The sequence below is a fragment of the Glandiceps talaboti genome, chromosome 6, assembly GCF_964340395.1.
Source record: "Glandiceps talaboti chromosome 6, keGlaTala1.1, whole genome shotgun sequence".
Classification (NCBI taxonomy): Eukaryota; Metazoa; Hemichordata; class Enteropneusta; family Spengelidae; genus Glandiceps; species Glandiceps talaboti.
Genome location: NC_135554.1, coordinates 5,887,564 through 5,907,285, shown reverse-complemented (window position 1 = coordinate 5,907,285; position 19,722 = coordinate 5,887,564). Strand labels below are relative to the sequence as shown.

Genomic DNA, 19,722 nt, shown 5'->3' with positions numbered 1-19,722 from the left:
TCACTGTTCTGTCACTTTCTACCTAAATACTCATAAATTCACGTGCTGTGACTGTGATCTGCATGTATTGGAGTGTGTTTTCACATGACGTGGTAGCCTACATTATGTTCCCGGAATTGTAATAGGCCTACACTGTAGTGAATGCAACTCGTACATGCTTGATGCACTTTGGCGAAGGTCAACAACCCGGGTCCACATCGAGCATCTAGCACCTCGGACGCGATATTGACATTCAGGTTTGGGACTTTTCTGAATTAAGTATGGGTTAGTAGTGTAAAATTTCTCGTGTTTTGAGATGTAGGGAATGTGTTGCGGTTGCTTTCTGACGACACTGGTCCATCGCGTTATGTCTATGCTAAAATACACACGTCAACGATAAGAAAACGCTCAGCAATGAAATGAGAGCACATGTCAAAGGTGGTATGGGTAGACTACTGCTGTCAGTGTAGATCTAAAGTTATAATTTAATCTATTTTGTCTGCCTCAAAACCTGTCACTTCTGTCTTCAAATCGAAAAAAAAAACATGATCAGAAACCCACGCTTGATCGACGGCATAATATTATGTAATCTGAAGACAGCTCATCGTTTCACAAAGAACGCGATAAAATTCCCTCAATCGGCAATCATTGATCGTGGTGATTTCTAGTATAGTAGTCGCGTCAACTCTACTCGATTGAACCATGGATAGATCAGTGATTTATCCCCAGGATACAATGTAACAATGAGCCGTCTCCCCTCCATTGTCTATGATTGCATCATGATTTTTTATATTTTCCATGCAGAGTAGATTAGTTGTGGTGAGCGTTTTGAATTTTACGTAGTGGACTTTGTACCTCTGAATTTAGACTGGGACAAGTTCCTTGATCGATTTTTTTTTGCGTTTGTTATGTGTTGATACTATTTCTTTTCCCATTCTTTTCCCAAATTTTTTTTTGCCTTTTCCATACTTACAATGTAGCGAAGTCTAGGCTCTCGCAATACATGACTGAATGTTTTTCAGAAAAAAGTGTAAATAATTAGCTCAGAGACTTGGGTAAGCGGTAAAGTCTACTCTGAACCCGATAAAAACTCGCTGGTTGCCTGTGCTCTATTTGTCGTGTATGTATCTGAACATTTGCCGATTCATCATTCATGTACATCATACTCATAGCTAGCAGAATAAAGACTGGGTAGAAATTTACGAAATGGCCTGCTGTAGAACTTCGTTCTAACGTGCGCTTTCACGATGGCGGCCTTGTCAACATCGTGTGAGGACTACACGGAAGTTTCCGTGGCTTACAACCCCGTAAATCATGTTTTCACTAAATTTCCACGGTAAATTTTTTATTATGTATTAAACAACCCATACAATGCGTATTTATATTGAATAAATGTTATAGCAGGAAATTTGCAAGTTGTCAAATTACGGTCGATGGTAATGATTGTAGCTGTGCTGTGTCTGTGTCGAACTTTGTCCTGCCGACAATCCAAGGTGCGTTGCGATGCTTGAAACAACACAACATTTTCAGGACTAAAATTTTAGTTATATTCATTATCTGTGCCAAATTTGGTGTCTCTACCTTATGTGGTCTATATTTCGTACATATTTCAATCTGACCTTGCAAGTTCTCAAGTTAATGATTGTGGGTACATACGTACGTCTGTGTTGAATTTACCGTCACAGTGGCTGACAAAATAGGTTCATAATGCTCGAAACAACACAAAATTTTGAAGACTAAAATTTCAGTTTATATCCATTATGTGTGCCAAATGTAAGGTGATCGAATCACTCTTCGTGTTACTGCAGCCTCCAAAAACATAACGTCGAACCATTGTCGATTAACGGTACTGCCATAGTGAACCGCTATGACGTAATATTACAAATGTAAACAACACCTTTGGCTTTGCTAACACGTGAATGCTCGGCATATTCCGGAAACACGAAAAAAGTCGAAGGAAGCAGGCTGGGAGGTACAGATTTCCCCCCTCCCATTTCTATATGACGCATGCAGTAAATTAACATTTAATCATACATTCCTTTCATTAGGGGGCAGTATGAACATATTAGTGTAAAGAAAGAAATAGAATTGCAGTGGCCCTTTAAACAATGGCTATCCTTTTACAATAACAATATTCTGAAATTAATGGAAGCAAATGGGAGAGGGTCAGCAAAGGCAGACTGGATCCAGGATGTATCGAAGATGGCTTTTAAGGGCAGGCTCTCAAGGCTGTACAGCGAAGGTGGATTTAAGTCATCCTTGAAAAATCAAAAGGTCCGAATCCAGAGAGGAGTTACATCAGTGAAATGCCGGAGGGTTCTGCCTACCCTGGTATAATCATACCGTCCCAAACCATCAAGGTCTCATCCACATGGTTGGACACATGGTTAACTGGTGACAGTTGGCCACCTGATTTCCGCGGTAAACATACTGAATATAATAAGTCAGGAACCATTAGAGATGCTGATTCCAGTCAGACCGCCTACTATGGTTGCTGAACCACGACAATACCACGTATTATTATCATGCAGTCGCATAGAAGTAAATTATTTGAGAGGGATTTTATGTTCTACGATGACTTGTTCGATCCACAACATTCCCTAAAGTCCCCAATTTGCTCTGTTTCCCTTTATTATATCCCAAAATGTAAACATCAGTCGGCAAAACAAATTTAGATATACAGTTCTGAGTGCATGGGGTGTATCCTATACATCTGTAGTCATTATTAATCAATCATCCAAGCAACAAAAAATGATTTAAACCCCCCTCCTTAAGAAAAAGTAAAGAGAAAATACCCCCTAAGAACAAAACAAAAACAAACAAAACAACAAATAAACAACCAAATAAACAACAACAACAAACAACCCCCCAAAAAACAACAACAACAACAACAACCAATAACAACAAAACACATGAATAAATTCACATAGAAATATATATTTGAAGGGGACTGTGTCTTGTTATATCTACAACATCACCTAACTTCCCCTAATGTGTTATGTCTCCCTTTATTATATTCCAAACACGTAAATATATGTCAACAGAACAAATTTAAAAATACAATTGTGAGTGGGAAATATAATACTTTTTGGGGACAGCTTTAGAATTGTAAGGGTACCTAAGCATGATAAAACTCCATAGTAGACATAGCCAATCCAATACAGTACCTATTGGGTCCTGTTGAGAACACTTCTGAAATCGCAAACAGGTAAGAAGGTACAATTCTAACGTATTTTACCCTTAGGGCATCCGTAGAAGTTTATTATTAGCACAACTGAACTAAGGTTCAATAGTGCTATAACCATGGTGGAATGTGTGTGTGTGTGTGTGTGTGTAAACGACTTAGAGTCAAAAACGCCAGGCTGATTGCCTTGATATTTGGTGGATTTATGATATATGGGGGGGGGGGGCACTCACTCACCAAAGGCTGAGCAAAAGCTGTGCTATCTCCTTTGGGATCTGATGATGTGATGAAAAGACGGAGGCAGCCCTTCGCTTCTCGCAGATCGAATGATGTATACAGTTACAACATAGAGCTTTTTAGCATACATTTATAACATCAAGAGAAACATAAAACTGTTAAATGATTGCATAGGACTGTATCTATATAGACAGTAAGTCCACAATGTTGATCAATGGTGTACCCATAGCTGGGATTGACACTCTGAATCAAGGAATTGGTGGCAACCAGCAGCTCATAAATTAATATTACACTATCGAACGTTTATTGATAAAAGTAAAATTGGGTCTATTTGACATTCAGGGTGAACAATCAAAATAAAACAGTTTATTGCCTATCACAGTCATACACTTTGTAGTTTTTACCTTCAGTAAGGAAGGTTTTATAATAGCGATGAAGTCTGTGTGTCTGTGCGCACGTGTGCGTATGTGTGTGTGTGTGTGTGTGTCTGTATCACCATTTCTGAAAAATCGGCTGCATCAATTCAAATGAAAATTGATAGACAATCTCCGTAGGTAATTGCAAGAACTGAGTAGGTTTTGGTAATAATCTGGTGAATATCAATGACCAATTTGAGTAATTAATCGATCGAACGAGTATAAAGTTGGCGTTAGATTCAGATTCAGATTCAGGTAGCATTATCTTATGAACATTATATTGAGCATCAGATAGCCTCAGATCCGGAGACACCCGACAGACTCAAACATGAAATATTACTGTTGAGACTACAGGGAATGATTCTTCTTCACTGCCGTTGGGTGTATTTGGATCTGAGGCTATCTAACGTTTATTGACAACAGTACAATTGGGTCTGTTTGACATTCAGGGCAACTATCAAAATCAAACACACGTATTATTGCCTATCACATACACTTTGTAGTTTTTACCTTCAGTGAGGAAGGTTTTATAATAGTGATGAAGTCTATGTCTGTGCGTGCGTGCGCGCGCGTGTGTGTGTGTGTGTGCGTGTTTCTGTATCACCATTTCTGAAAAAATGGCTGCATCAATTCAAATAAAATTGATAGACATGTTCCGTAGGTAATTGCAAGAACTGAGTAGGTTTTGGTAATAATCTGGTGAATATCAATGACCAATTTGTGTAATCAAACGATCAAAGGAGTATAAAGTTGGTGTCAGATTCAGATTCAGATTCAGGTAGCGTTATCTTATGAACATTATATTGAGCGTCAGATAGCCTCAGATCCGAAGACACCCGACAGACTCAAACCTGAAATATTACTGTTGAGACTACAGGGAAGCATTCTTCTTCACTGCCATCAGATGTAGTCGGATCTGATGCTATCTGACGCTCAATATGATGCTACCTTCAGTATCAATATAGTGAAATCCAGTCAGTTTCCTCATATCACAGACGCCTACCTGTCATTTAATGTATTTTCTCCTAAATCATATTATCATGCAGTTGCATAGAAGTAAATTATTTCAGAGAGATTTTATGTTCTACGAAGACTTGTTCGATCCACAACATCCCCTAAAGTCCCCCTATTTGCTCTGTTTCCCTTTATTATATCCCAAAATGTAAACATCAGTCAGCAAAACAAATTTAGATATACAGTTGTGAGTGCATGGGGTGTATCCTATACATCTGTAGTCATGATTAATCAATCATCCAAGCAACAAAAAATGATTTACCCCCCCTAAAGAAAAGGAAAAGAGAAAATAACCCCCCCAAAAAACAACAACAACAACAACAACAAAGACATCAACAACAAAAAACAAACAAACAAACAAACAAAAAACAACAGCAACAAAAAAAACAACATAAATAAATTCACATAGAAATAGATATTTGAAGGGGACTGTGTCTTGTTATATCTACAACATCACCTAACTTCCCCTAATTTGTTATGTCTCCCTTTATTATATTCCCAACACGTAAATATATGTCAACAGAACAAATTTAAAAATACAATTGTGAGTGGGAAATACGATACTTATTTTTTGGGACAGCTTTAGAATTGTAAGGGTACTTAAGCATGATAAAACTCCACAGTAGACATTAAATACAATTGTCAGTGGGAAAAACGATACTTATTTTTTTGGGACAGCTTTAGAATTGTAAGGGTACCTAAGCATGATCAAACTCCATAGTAGACATAGCCAATCCAATACAGTACCTATTGGGTGCTGCTAAGAGCACTTCTGAAATAGCCAACAGGTAAGAAGGTACATTTCTAACGTTTTTAACCCTTAGGGCATCCATTGAAGTTCATTATTAGCACAACTGAACTAAGGTTCAGTAGTGTTATATGGTATATGGTATTTGGTAGATATATGAATTAGAATGTGTAGTCGAAATCTCATTTCATTTGAAGCTATCGCTCATGAAATCATGATAAAATGGAGTTAGACATTTGTTTGCTTTTGTTAACATGTGGTAGATTTTGGTGATGGGTGAGGAGGTGTTGAGTATTTAAATAAAATTTATAATGATATCATTTTTGAAACTATGAAAAGAAATATTTCTACACATATGTATTTCTGGTATTAAATGGGCAATTATCTAAATTGTTATGGTACTGTAACTGTATATTTAACAGCTCCAGTTGGTAAACAGAACGCGTTTTTCGTTACAATATAAGTATGCCATGCAAGCTTACACAGCATCACTAAAACTAGTTCTATATCAACACACCGTGCTATTTACTACACACCAATCCTGGTTGCTGTATTGTCATTTCCCGACAGATCACAGAATTTACATTTGGAAATATAAAATAAGTTGACTTGATCAAGTAATGAGAATTACGTCATCAGCTAATATAGTTGCGCCTTTAACTAAATAATCCTAAAGTGAACAACGAGTTGCTGTTTGAATGTTTTGTTGAAATTCAAATCGTAATGAACGTTTATTATTATTACAATTTCTTTGTCTTATTATAAATTCGGAAAACATTAGTAACTGGTCCTAAATTTATGAAGATAAAAAGACATTCATCAGTAAAACGTATAGTAATGTCCACTGCCATAACTAAAAAGCTAAATATTACCTCAAAAATATTTGTTATTTTGATAATGAATAAAATGGAACATACATGTAGAGTGAGAACCCCCCCCCCCCACCCCCTTAATTTCATCATTTCGACACTTGTCGGGGAAAAAATGACAAATTGAATCATGGCGATCCCTACTAGTATAGTAGCACGCCTGTTTTGTCAATATCAATGCCAACTTGATTTTAGCAATGTATCAATTAATGACAAATTGGTTCAAACATATTAAACCCCAACTACTAACCTAAAACATCAGCACACGATGACTCAAGGCACAAGGCAGGGCTGACTTTATTCAATATCAAATATTGATATATACAAAAAAAACAGGTTTAAGTGTTTTCTAAACTTGTGTTGGTTTTTATTCAAATTACAGACCGTAACTTGGAAAGATGGCATTGTTTGTTTTATTTTTGGCATATCTGATTTCCTATTCCTGCCTTGTGCAGGTAAATGGGAAAACACGTTGGCAGGAAAAAATCGAAGAACGTATGGAAGACCTAGCGCTGAAGATTGACGACATAAGAGTAGAGATAGACAATCTAGCTGTGGCACAGCAGAATAAGGATGGTGAACAAGATAACAAACTGCAGAATCTCTCAGAAAAACATGAAGGTACTTGATATTGCTATTTCCCACGGTTGATAATTTTACTCTGTAACATTGTGTCACGCAAGTATGCTGTTTTATTTATTTATTTATTTATTTATTTATTTATTTATTTATTTATTTATTTATTTATTTATTTATTTATTTATTTATTCATTCATTCATTTGTTCGTTCGTTCGTTCGTTTATGTATGTATGTATGTATGTATGTATGTATGTATGTATGTATGTATGTATGTATTCATTTATTTATTTATTTATTTATTTATTTATTTATTTATTTATTTATTTATTTATTTATTTATTTATTTATTTATTTATTTATTTATTTATTTATTTATTTATTTATTTATGGTATGTTGTGGTAATTGATCCAAAGACAGACTCGACAATTCAAACGTCAAGTTCAATATAATTGTGTATATTCATTGATGATGAAGTCCATGTACGTCGTATAAAGTTTGATAATATAGCTTTTAGTTGTAATGAGTCATTTGATCGTTAATAATGCTTTACCTTAGGAAATGCAATTCTAATATAATTTGGGACATATATGATTTGTATAGACAATCTTGCAATACAAGATTGAACACAAGACATCTATTTTCAGATGCCACTCTTGGCGTTGATTGTTTGAATTGAACTTTCCAAAGAGTGTACATGTAATTGTTTATATACAGGGGTCTTATTAATTGAGTTTACCTGAAAATCATAGTTTTGTCTGTTCCTTCCACGCTGGTCATTTGAATTTCATTGTAATTAGAGTTGAACGATTATGGACTAAGTTTCCAAGGAAAGCTACTCACTTATTACAATAATACAATTTGATTTAGTTTTCAAATGTCTGACAGTTTCCTTACATTTTTAAATCCGAGTCAGATAATAACGTTTGTAGTTCATATGCTGCTCTTTCTGTCACAATATGCATTGCCATTTACCGGTTTAGGGTAAAACGTGGTAAATATTAATATCAATATTCCTGTTATTTTTGATACATTTCTGGTTTGCCGTTTATGTATTGAATATATGAAATGATTGTTATATCTGTACAACAATTACTCACATATGACATTCCTCCAAGATCATCAGACGAAACCTGGTTTGTGAATCATCGTACCTCTAGTATATATGGTTAATTTAATGTAACCTTATACGTCAATTTGATTCATAACTTTCTTATATCAGTTATAGACGACTTACCCTTGAAGGTAGACAACTTGGCTGAGAAGATAGATGCACAGCAAAATAAGGATGATGAACATGATAAGAAGCTGAAGGTCCTGTTAGAAAAACATTACAAAGGTAATGTATATTATGTTATTCCAAATGATACGTTACTCTGTAACATTATTACAATGTACCTAAGTATTACGTTCCGTAAGGGAAGGCAATGTTTTAGGGTTCTGATGTCTGAGTCTGTGTTTGTGTTTGCCTATGTGCCTGTGTCATTGTTTTCTCAAAACCGACTGGCTCAATTCAAACAAAAATTTGATGCACATACTTTTTTAGTATGTAGGTTTTGGAAAGAATATATATCGATATTAATAATCAATTTGCATAAATGAATGATTGTCTTTAATGAAGCCATAAACTAATAATGCAAGGTTCAAATAATTTGGTATATTCATTGATGATAACAAAGTGTATGTGCCCTGTAAAGTATGGTAGTGTAGCTTTTAGTAGTACTGAGTAATTTGTATAATTAATGATTTTCAGTAATTAGGCTTCACATTTCGTATACTTTGGTATATGCACTGATCTTGTTTACTGATGTGGTGTTTAATTATAATCAGTCATTTGATTTGAGAATACAAGCTTCTAATTCCATATACTTTGGTGCACACGTTTAAGATAAGAAATTCCATGTGTCCTGTAAAGATAGGTCATTCACTGCGTATTTAATGATTTCTTGCAATTAATTATACGGACTTCAGATTTCTTCTAGTTTGCCTAAATTATTTGCCCCATTTAAGGGATGTCATGCATGAAAGCTATAACTAAGAAGTTATGCATTTAGTTAATTAAATCTGGTTATTTATTCATGTATGTATGTATATATTTCCTTCCAATTTTGATACTTGACTCAAATTAAAGACCCTCTGTACATAAATAGTGCCATATGTATAACTCTCTACATATATTTATAATAGATGTACATTAATTTGTTGTTATTGTTTATGTTGTTGTGTAACTCCTACCAGAAAAGTGTCCGTCTAGTCCTTTGACTAGTTCCTAAGGAACTACTTGCATGGTCCTTACATGAAGCTTTTTCAGTTAACATTACTGTCAAAGATAGCATTTTTGTTCACTTTCTGGTGGAATAAAGATCGAATTCTGCTTTGGGTTGAAAGAGCTTGGACTAAGTTTTCAAACAAAGCACACCAAATATCATTATAACAATAACAAAATCGATACACAAAGAGTCTGGAAAACCACATTTCGATTCATTTAAATGGCATGTTGCAGCAAAGTGAGATAATGAATAACTTTGTGAAACAAACTCAATAGACGACAACCAAGAAATACATCACATATGTACTCCTACGCACTCACGCACACACATGCCAGTGTATACAACATCTTATGTACATTTGTTTAGATATGAACTTAACCGGTGATGAGAGAGATTGCTCAGAAATATTCAAACAGGTGCCAAACAGTGGAGTTTACAGCATAAAGCCAGTAGAAAACAATCAGAGTTTTGAGGTTTACTGTGACATGGACACAGATGGTGGAGGATGGACAGTGAGTATACTGTAATAATTGTGAATTTCAATAAAAGTAATTCAACTAAACGAAACTAAATATTGTCAATATTCTAGTTCGCTTTTGACTGTCTCTCACAAGTCTCTCGTAAGTCGTAACAATTTAAAGGTGATGGATATCTCTGAATGTTGTGTGTATGTGTATGTGTGTCTGTGTCTCTACGTGTCTGTCAGTCTGTGTCTGTCTGTGTGTCTGTCTGTGTCTTTGTTTCTGTCTGTCTGTCTGTCTGCCTGTATGTAACATGTATGTATGTATGTATGTATGTATGTATGTATGTATGTATGTATGTATGTATGTGTGTGTGTGTGTATGTATGTGTATGTCTGTCTGTCTCATCATTTTGTCAAAGATGGCCGGCTCAATTCAAACGAAATTTGGTGCACATGTTTTAGGGTAAAATGGCTAGATCTTTTAGGTTTTAGAGGGCATTCCATGTATATTAATGAGCTATTTGTGTAATTGATGATTTTCAGTAAAGTAATTAAGTTATAGTTTAGTAATGCATGCTTCAAATTCAATACAATGTGGTACATACATTGGTGATACCAAAGTGCCTGTGTCATATAAAGTTTGATAACTTAGCTTGTAGTTTTAATTCCTCCTTTGCATAATTAAAGATTTTCAGTAAGTATGCTATATCTTAAAAATGCACATTCAAAATTAATGTAATTTCATACATACTTCAAACACTTGACAGGGTACATGTCCTAAAAAGCTTGCTGATGTAGCTTAAAGTTTTGATGAGTCATTTGCATAATTAATGATTTTCAGTAATTAGGCTATATATGAGAATGCAAGCTGCAAATTTAAAAAAAATGATTTGGTACATACATTGATGGTGACAAAGTGCATGTATGTGCCATATTAAGTCTGATAGTGCAGCTTGTACTTTTAATAACTCATTTGCATATTATAAATTAATTATTTTAAGTAATTATGCTGAACGCACGTTTCAAATTCAATATAACTTGCTACATACAAATGTGAAAAACTAAAACATGTTCAAATAATGTGATATTAATTACTGTTTTGTGTAGGTTTTCCAGCGACGAGAAGATGGCTGCATTGATTTCTTTCGTTTGTGGGATGACTATAAACGTGGTTTTGGAGATGTGAGTAGGGAATTCTGGTTGGGAAATGACAGGATCCATCAAATAACCACTAGTCGTCGGTATGAACTCAGAATTGATATGGAGGGCGTTAATGGTGACAAGATATATGCGAAGTATGACAGTTTCTCTATAGAAGATGAAGCCAACAAATACAAACTACACATTGGTGGTTACTCCGGTACAGCAGGTGAGGGTAATACTTTATCACAATTAACTCATTGTATACAGTCTCAACAAACTGTGTTACACAAACTTCTATGTACGCCATTCATGTATTTATTAGGCAGTTAATTAGTTTCAATGTATTGTGTATTCTCAGAATTTTACCATTTTGAATTGTTTAGGGTTGAGAGTCGGTCGGCGGACCGGAAACATACATTTCTTTTATTTAGCCAACCATTAGCCGCTCCTACAGATCAATTCAATCTCCGTTGTTAGTAAATGATAATCAGTTTGAAAGTATTCTTACCTGCAATGTCTTATATAATCATGATAACAATAAAGTGATGATAATAAAGTGGGAGATATTTTGTGTAATATTGTTTTCCATTGTTAAAGAATATTATGTTTATGAAAGTAAATAATCTGTACAAAGACGGTTGTTCGTAATTTTGTTTATTATTTTACTCGATAGGCGATTCTTTGACGTTTTCTCATAATGGAAGGTTCTTCTCTACAAAGGACAGAGACAATGATGAGAAAGGTCGTGACCCTAGCTGTGCATGGAAGTACACTGGAGCATGGTGGTACAGTAATTGTCATCATTCTAATCTCAATGGTCAATACCTACCTGGACAGTCAACTTTCAAGGGCATTCGATGGTACACTTGGAAAGTCAGTGAGTCTCTGAAAGGCGTTGAGATGAAGATACGACCTGTACAGTAATTGATATCAACGATTTCACAAATCATAGTTACTACATGCTATCATTTAAATCAATATATTCAAACTTTGTTCTTGTAGAGTTTAACACGAACATACACATAAACGATGTCAAGCTTGAAAGATAAATATAACTTAAGTTCCAAGTTACTATAATAATGGAATTGATTCTTGAAGATTTGTGTAATTCTTTAATAATCAGTATTTCATTCTTACACACGACACCATATTACTAGATATTGTAGTACAAATATGCAGGGAACATAAACAAACAGACAAACAAGCAAACAAACTGAACTTGGCTTTGGTCGAATATACATTTGTTATATTATCTAGCATGCATTATTGATACTTAGCAGGAAATATAAATACCAGTAACATAATAAACAAACCATTTTAAATATAATAAGCGAAGGCAAGATTCATCAAAATCTAGATTTGTTCCTGTTAAATAATCCCGTATTGTGAGAAGCCCAATAGTATTACTGTGTTGTTTGTTTGTTAGTTAGTTAGTTAGTTTGTTTGATGGTTTGTTTGGAAGTTTGGAAAAGCTTTGTGCTTGTCTTAAAAGAAGATGAAATATCTAATATTTTCCTGGCCTATGATAAATAAAATAATGTCTATTCAAGTTAACATTGTGAGAAAATCAATGTTGCTACCTAATACATTATTACAACATTATCACCAGTTCAAAACACTATACATTACATCTCATATGCCAGTTTTCCTGAATTACTGCAAACGCCCTCTATAAGTGTTATGCCGCAGCTTCGGTGTCAAAGTTTGCTTATAGCATATGCCTATATGTTTGGACGGGGGGGGGGGGGGCAGTGTTAGTATTCTGTTGGCATATGTTGCGATAATTTCTGATTCATCTAAATTTGTTAAATGTTCATTCAGAGCTGTCATTGCTGATGTTATTGGACGGTTTGTAATAGCTATAACGATAGAACCGTAAGTTATAAGTGACGGTCCGTTGTTTTTTTTACTGTCGTCTTTCGCTCATGAGTTGTGAGGGATTTCTCCCAAACGTCACAGTGGTATTGGTTAGTTTACATACCATTATATTCGATTTGCAATCTTTCCTATGACACTATATAAGGCGAAGTTGATGTACATGTAGTCCCAGAGTACAGCATGCACGCCGGTTAGCTTGTCTTTTGCATATAGTTTGTTTGTCTTTAAAAATAAATTATTTGTTACAGTATAGTCATGTATACAATTTAGTATACATGAGACCGAATTATTCCATACTCCCTTTAAATATTACAATGTATAATTCTACCTATACATTTATTGTAGCCAACATTATACTCTATTATATGTTTGTTGGTTTTTACTGCAGAAACTCACCATGGTTTTGGTCAGTTGCACTTGAAAGAATCGGTTTGGTAGTTGTGAGGTACAATTTCGTTCACATGGTCAACGAAGTGCGGTCCAAACAGTTTTATCGGGAACTGAACACATCGAAAGACACCATAAATTCTCAAGTATTGTTTTCATGCATGGCTCATTATGTCAAATAAATCCCAGGTATCGTCATGAAGGGTTGGTTAAATAACTGACATTAACTAATGTAATAAGCTGTTGATTCGTTGCATTAGAGTTAGCCGTAGAGGGCGTTTACTCTGATGTAACTTCTGGTCGACCTGTTGGATTCGATTCCCCTATTGTTTAAATGACGCAAACAACTAAATCACACCAGCCAAGATAAAAAAGACAACGTTGCTGCAACGCATTTACTTTATCCTATGTTAGCAAAATATTCACATTTTAAGTCGGCTTTCAATTTGAGGAAATGAATTGTAGATACATTTAAATTTGAGAAAGCAATTAAAACCGATAATACCGACAGTAAGAATTCACTCATTGCCATGAAGCTTGAAATGTTTTATCGATCAGATTGACAATTCTTTTATAAAATTAAGAGGGGATATTATTTGTCGATGATCTAGAGCCTAATGTATTTAGTGAATTGATATGCTCTCATTTGTTATTCAAACTACAACTTATTTTGAATAGAGAATTCTTTACACTGCACATTTCTTAGGAAATATACTTTAGACTTTAGAAACTCGTTCTATTCAAACAAATGACTGAATGGTTCCTCAAGATCTTTAAATGTTCAACTACAAAAAGGATATTATAGCATGGTAAAATACCGCCCCGTCCCTATAGCTGTAATTGTTTTGACATGTAGGACAAAAAGATCACGCTATCGTCCGCATGTCATTTTGTACATACATCTCAGAATTAAATTGATTTCCGTTTTGTGTAGTCGCCATCTGTGCACATACGTACTGAGTAGTCTGGGATACGTAATATATGGCGAAGTGATAGACAAGTTTATTGTACTTATTCTGAACAATACTAAAACATACAAAAAGAACGAACGTTTACCGAGAATAGTGACAGATTTCACACATAATGCATAAATATCTAACTGATAACATATTTCAGAAAGAATACAAATTATGAACATAAATACCAAAACATGTCAATAAAAAGGGGAATGTCAGATATCATCTTAAATAACAAACACTGTTTTAGTATACTTGTACTTAGGTAAACCTGTTTCTTGTAATTGTTACCCCTGCTACAACTGATAATGTCATAACTAACTGATAATGTATCAACCCAACACTTTACCGATGATGTACTAACATTTTTAATAATGTACCCTCAAGAATTACTTATATACATCTCACTAACCTACGGTATGGCTGCTTTTTATGAATTGTGGTGACGATAAGAACTATGCATCAGTAAATTATAAAATGTGAATTCAGTGTATATTATAAATCAAAACGTTTGCTGTACTACATATTTGTAGTGCAATAATATACTACGTAATGTGATCTCATTACCATACATGGTAAGGGGCATTAACATAGAGCGCCCCCAATCATAAACAAATAATGTATAGTCTTGAACTGCATCACAGGCCAATCCACATAGAGATCAACAGGTGAATCAAGACTCTAACACTGCCAAATACGTTGTCTTAACTTCCACCACTGTGGGGAAGTTATAATTTCTTCTCCTTGACCGACACTTACGACACAACCACTCTGGTAAGTTCTAATATTGGTGGAATCAGTTAGATTATGTGATTTGAAAACTATCATGTGATTTGAAGTGTAATCTGTGTTTTGTGAATGTTGGGTTGGTGATATGGGTGTTAACACATGACGTAAATGAAATACTGATAAAATTTATGAATGGTGAAATATATCATGTGATATTTAATCAATACTTTTTTCTACATTGTATGTGATTCTTCTTTCCGTTATCGTTCGTCTCGTGGACTCATTGACAAGAACAGTGCGTGCAACATTACATTTCCATTTTCAGACATAGTACCTTTATGAAACAGTATATCAATCCATCTAAGTTCCTGTTTACCTTTTACTACTACCAATCACGTTCCCTTCGTGTTCGAATTTTGTTCAACGTTCATTTCATTTCACACGAATATCAGTCACTTCTGACTTATTTCCGTCTAATTATATCCATTGGTCTTTAACCCTCGTTAATAAACTGTCGAACAAAATGTTGCTTGTCTAAGTTTGTTTTGACATTAGTGACAACTAAGTCAACCAAACTCTGAGGTTCTGTTGGTTTATGTCATACGGATGTTTTCAAGATTGACACATATTACAATGTCAAAATACAGTTTAATTAATCACCACATACACACGAGATAACATTTTGTTTAGCTTAGGTTAGGTTAGTAGCGTCGATCGTTAACTGTTATATGGGCATGGTGTAGTAATTGAATAGTTTCTGAACAAAATTGTGAAACTACCCAGCGTCCTAGGAGTGTAACAAAAACAAACTGGCAAGGACATGCTTAATATGAAAACAGATTGTTGGGGTATGCTTCATAATATAAATTTATTCACGCAGATGAGCAGCCACAGGATTAACCCTAGCATGGTATGGATAAAATGCTGCTAATGCTACCCTATAACATTGTATGAATAAAGTGCAGCTCATACATTGTATCATCATCATCATCATCATCATTATCTCCTCCTCCTCCTCCTCCTCCTTCTCCTCCTCCTCCTCCTCCTCCTCCTCCTTCTTCTTCTTCTTCTTCTTCTTCTTCCGCCATCTTGAACGGACGTGTTGAAGTGGAGCTCCGTACAATCCAACGAAATCTAGCTTGCTGTTGTTCATCCTGTGTTTTTAGCATCCTGTGGATACCGGTAGGACCGTTTATTACCTTCCTGTAAGTTTATTTTTGACACTACTTCCCCCGTTCTTTCTATTTTGGGTCTTTTTCTTTGGTTGGTTTTCGGCTTTAGCCAGTGTAGCAAAGATGGCTACCTGGCCATCAAGCCAGACACGTGATACATTTGCAGGTCTAACCAGCAAACATGGTATTAGGTGTGCAACAATTGACGGATTCAGAGTCGAGTCTTATGTAGAGAAAATCGCCGAAATTGTTGGTGCAAGCAATATTATCGCTGCTTCTCGTGCAAACGGGAGTATCATAGTTTATTTCAAATCAGTTACTTGGGTCGACACCGTATGTATGCATGGACTAACCATTGACGGTTCGTGGGTCAACGTTGAACCCGTCGTCAAACCAGCAACGAAAGTAATTCTTTCGGGCGTACCACCCTTTATCCCAAATGATACTTTAAAGGGGGGACTCTCTATTTATGGGAAAATGGTCAGCGACCTAAAACCTATACCGTTGGGGTGTAGAAAAGACAACTTGAAACACATACAATCTTTTCGCAGACAAATATACATGCTATTACACAACAAAGACGAAGTGGAAGGTCATTTCCACGTCAGACATGAAAACAGGGCATATCGAATCTACATGACAACTGGCGACTTTCGGTGTTACAAATGTGGGTTGCCAGGTCACATACAACGAAACTGCCGTCAAAATACAGAAACACCTGTCAACGAAGACAACACACAGCAGAATGAAACCCAAAGCACACGTAATGATACCATGAATAATCAAACAGAGACAACAAATGACACAAGCAACACACATACCAACGACGTGACCACAAATACCGATATACAAGACAACACAGATGACACTCGATCGAACAACAATAACAAAACTACCAATGACAATCCCGATAAACAGGTACACACAGGTGATCAATTGCAACGTGTAAATACTGATACAGACACTCAAGAAAACACAGATGTAACCATGATGGAGGACAACAACACAACACGAACAATCGACGTTCGTGGTAACGATACAAATGAAAATATCAATACACCAACAGAAAACACAGACAAAGTAACCAATGGCAACGACAACATATCAAATGATACACACACCATTAAAGACTGTAATAAAAGTGACGCACAAAAAACAGACGACTCTGTTTCATCCGTTGAAGAGAGGGTACGAACCCCTCCTTCCCCCTTCCCCTCTCCACCCTCTCTCCCTTCCTCCTTCTGTGAATCTTCAACTTCCTCATCCTCTCAGTCTCAACCCCTCTCCCTTGGACTATCTGATTCTTCGATTCCTGGAGCGTCAGAGCTTTTCCCCAATACTGACATTACAATAGGCGACTCACAAGACCTGTTTTCTCCTATTCAATCATGTACCAACCCAATAAACGAAGAAAATGCACAAGAAGAAGATGATACAGAATCAGTTATGTCTGACATGTCTGAATTCTCCCAAATAGGCGATCAAAGCCAACAATACACTTTACCAGCAGATTCAATCAGAGAATTCCTCAACGATGTAATGTACTCAAAAAAAATCGTTGAGAGAAGTGTGGACTTCTGTCCAGATCTAAAAAAATTAATCCACAGTCTGAAAAACTACCGTAATAACGAACAAATATCCAAATCACAGAAAGCTAGAATCTATAAAATAAAAGCAAAGTTAATCAAACATCTGAAAGTGACTAGTTTCACTACAAAAGGTTCATCCTCCTGAGCTCTCTTACCACTTCTATACATATCATGGTTATACACCACATCATCACATTTCTCATCACAATCATGGTTAGTCTAACTTGCACAACATTCAATCTATGAGGAGGCCGCGACTCACTCAAACGATATCAGATCTTTGCCTACCTCAAGAATAACCATGAGATCGATTTTCACTTCCTACAGGAAACTCACACTATACCTGTCGACGAACCGTCTTGGCGTATTGCATGGAGAGGACAGTGTGTTTTTTCTCACGCAAATACTAATACTGCTGGCGTTGCAATTCTTTTCTCTCCCAAAAGAAATATAAATATTCTGTCAACAAAAAATATCGTCAATGGAAGACTTCTACATGCTCATGTCAAAGTCAATGATAATTCTTTTCACATTATTAACCTATATGCACCAAATGACGGAAATGAAAGGTTATATGTCCTTCAAAAATTAAAACAACTTTTAAATGAGTTAAATAACGACCCCATCATCCTTGGAGGTGACTTTAACTGCACCGTAAACCCTGGAATAGACCGCTCGAGTAAGAAAGAGCCGGATACTCGCACTTCTCTTTGCCTTGATAAATTAACACACATATTTAAATTAGTGGATGCGTGGCGATATCACCAAGGCAACACAAGACAGTACACTTGGCATAAAAGCGATAACACAACAGCTGCAAGAATTGATACATATCAAAACATCTCTCTACCCGCATACACACCGCTGACATTTTCACTGGAGCACAAGCCTTCTCAGACCACTCCATTGGGAAAATCAAAATCTCTCTCACAAAAGTTCAAAACACTTCTCCCGTCTGGTATATGAATACCGACCTACTTGACGACGCTTACTACTGCGACCTCATCCGTGACTTTTGGACACAGTGGCAGAATACAAAAACAGAATTTACGAAAATACAACACTGGTGGGACATTGGCAAACACAAAATAAAACTGCTGACACAGCAATACGCAACTCACAAACGTCAACTCTTTAAAGATTCAAAACATAAACTTGAACATGAACTAAAAGAAATGGAACACAATATGAATACAAACCCCGATTTGGTTAATATATACAATGACAAAAAAGAACTTTTGAAAACATACATTCAATCTGAAAGTAAAGGCGCAGCCGTGCGAACACATCAACAACTTTTGCATGAAAATGATATGTCTGGTGATTTTTTCTCGAGGCTTGAAAAACGTAAAAACAGTCGTAAAACCATAACCCAGCTCCGCAGAAGCGACCAGACTATTACTAATGAACAAAATGAAATGTGCAAAATCACACATTCCTTCTATCAAGAACTCTTTCTACCTGATCCCACCTCCACTACAGACCAAGAAAAACTACTAGAAAACCTTCCTCAACTAAGTAAAGATGATTCAGACTACTGCGACTCAGATATTACACTTGATGAACTAACAACCGCAGTCAAACACCTTTCAAATAACCGCTCTCCTGGCATTGATGGCATTCCTAATGAATTCTACAAAACATTCTGGTCAACTTTTAAACATGACTTTCTTGATGTCTTTTCCACTTCTATAAAAGATGGCGAACTTCCACAATCCTGCCGTCGCGCAGTAATAAGTATGATCCCAAAGAAAGGTGATAACACATTACTGAAAAACTGGCGTCCAATAAGTTTATTATGCAGTGATTACAAGATATTCACAAAATGTCTATCTTTTCGACTACGCAATGTACTTGGGAGTATTATCAATATCGATCAAACGTGTAGCATACCAACTCGTAGTATAGAAGACAACATAAATGTTCTTAGAGACAGTATATGCTACGCGAATCAAACGCAATTAACTCTTGGAATTGTCGCAATCGACCAAGAAAAAGCATTTGATCGAGTAAACCACAAATATTTAATGAACACATTGAAATCCTTCGGATTTGGTGAACACTTTACCCGTTGTATCCAACTCATCTACTCTAATGCACAATGTCTTGT

General features: G+C 35.7%; 1 protein-coding gene across 2 annotated transcripts; it reads left to right on the top strand.

The window, feature by feature from the left end:
- Positions 1-3,120: 3,120 nt before the first annotated feature.
- LOC144436542 (ficolin-2-like) lies at positions 3,121-12,616 on the top strand. Of its 2 annotated transcripts, none has more exons than XM_078125354.1 (6): positions 3,121-3,187; positions 6,830-7,068; positions 8,248-8,364; positions 9,662-9,807; positions 10,866-11,127; positions 11,575-12,616. In XM_078125354.1, exons 2-6 carry the CDS (start codon positions 6,846-6,848, stop codon positions 11,823-11,825), a joined length of 999 nt encoding a protein of 332 aa, XP_077981480.1. In that variant the 5' UTR covers positions 3,121-3,187; positions 6,830-6,845; the 3' UTR covers positions 11,826-12,616. The 2 variants fall into 2 exon arrangements, with proteins under 2 accessions (XP_077981480.1, XP_077981481.1); XM_078125355.1 differs by lacking the exon at positions 3,121-3,187 and adding an exon at positions 5,558-5,618.
- Positions 12,617-19,722: the final 7,106 nt, after the last annotated feature.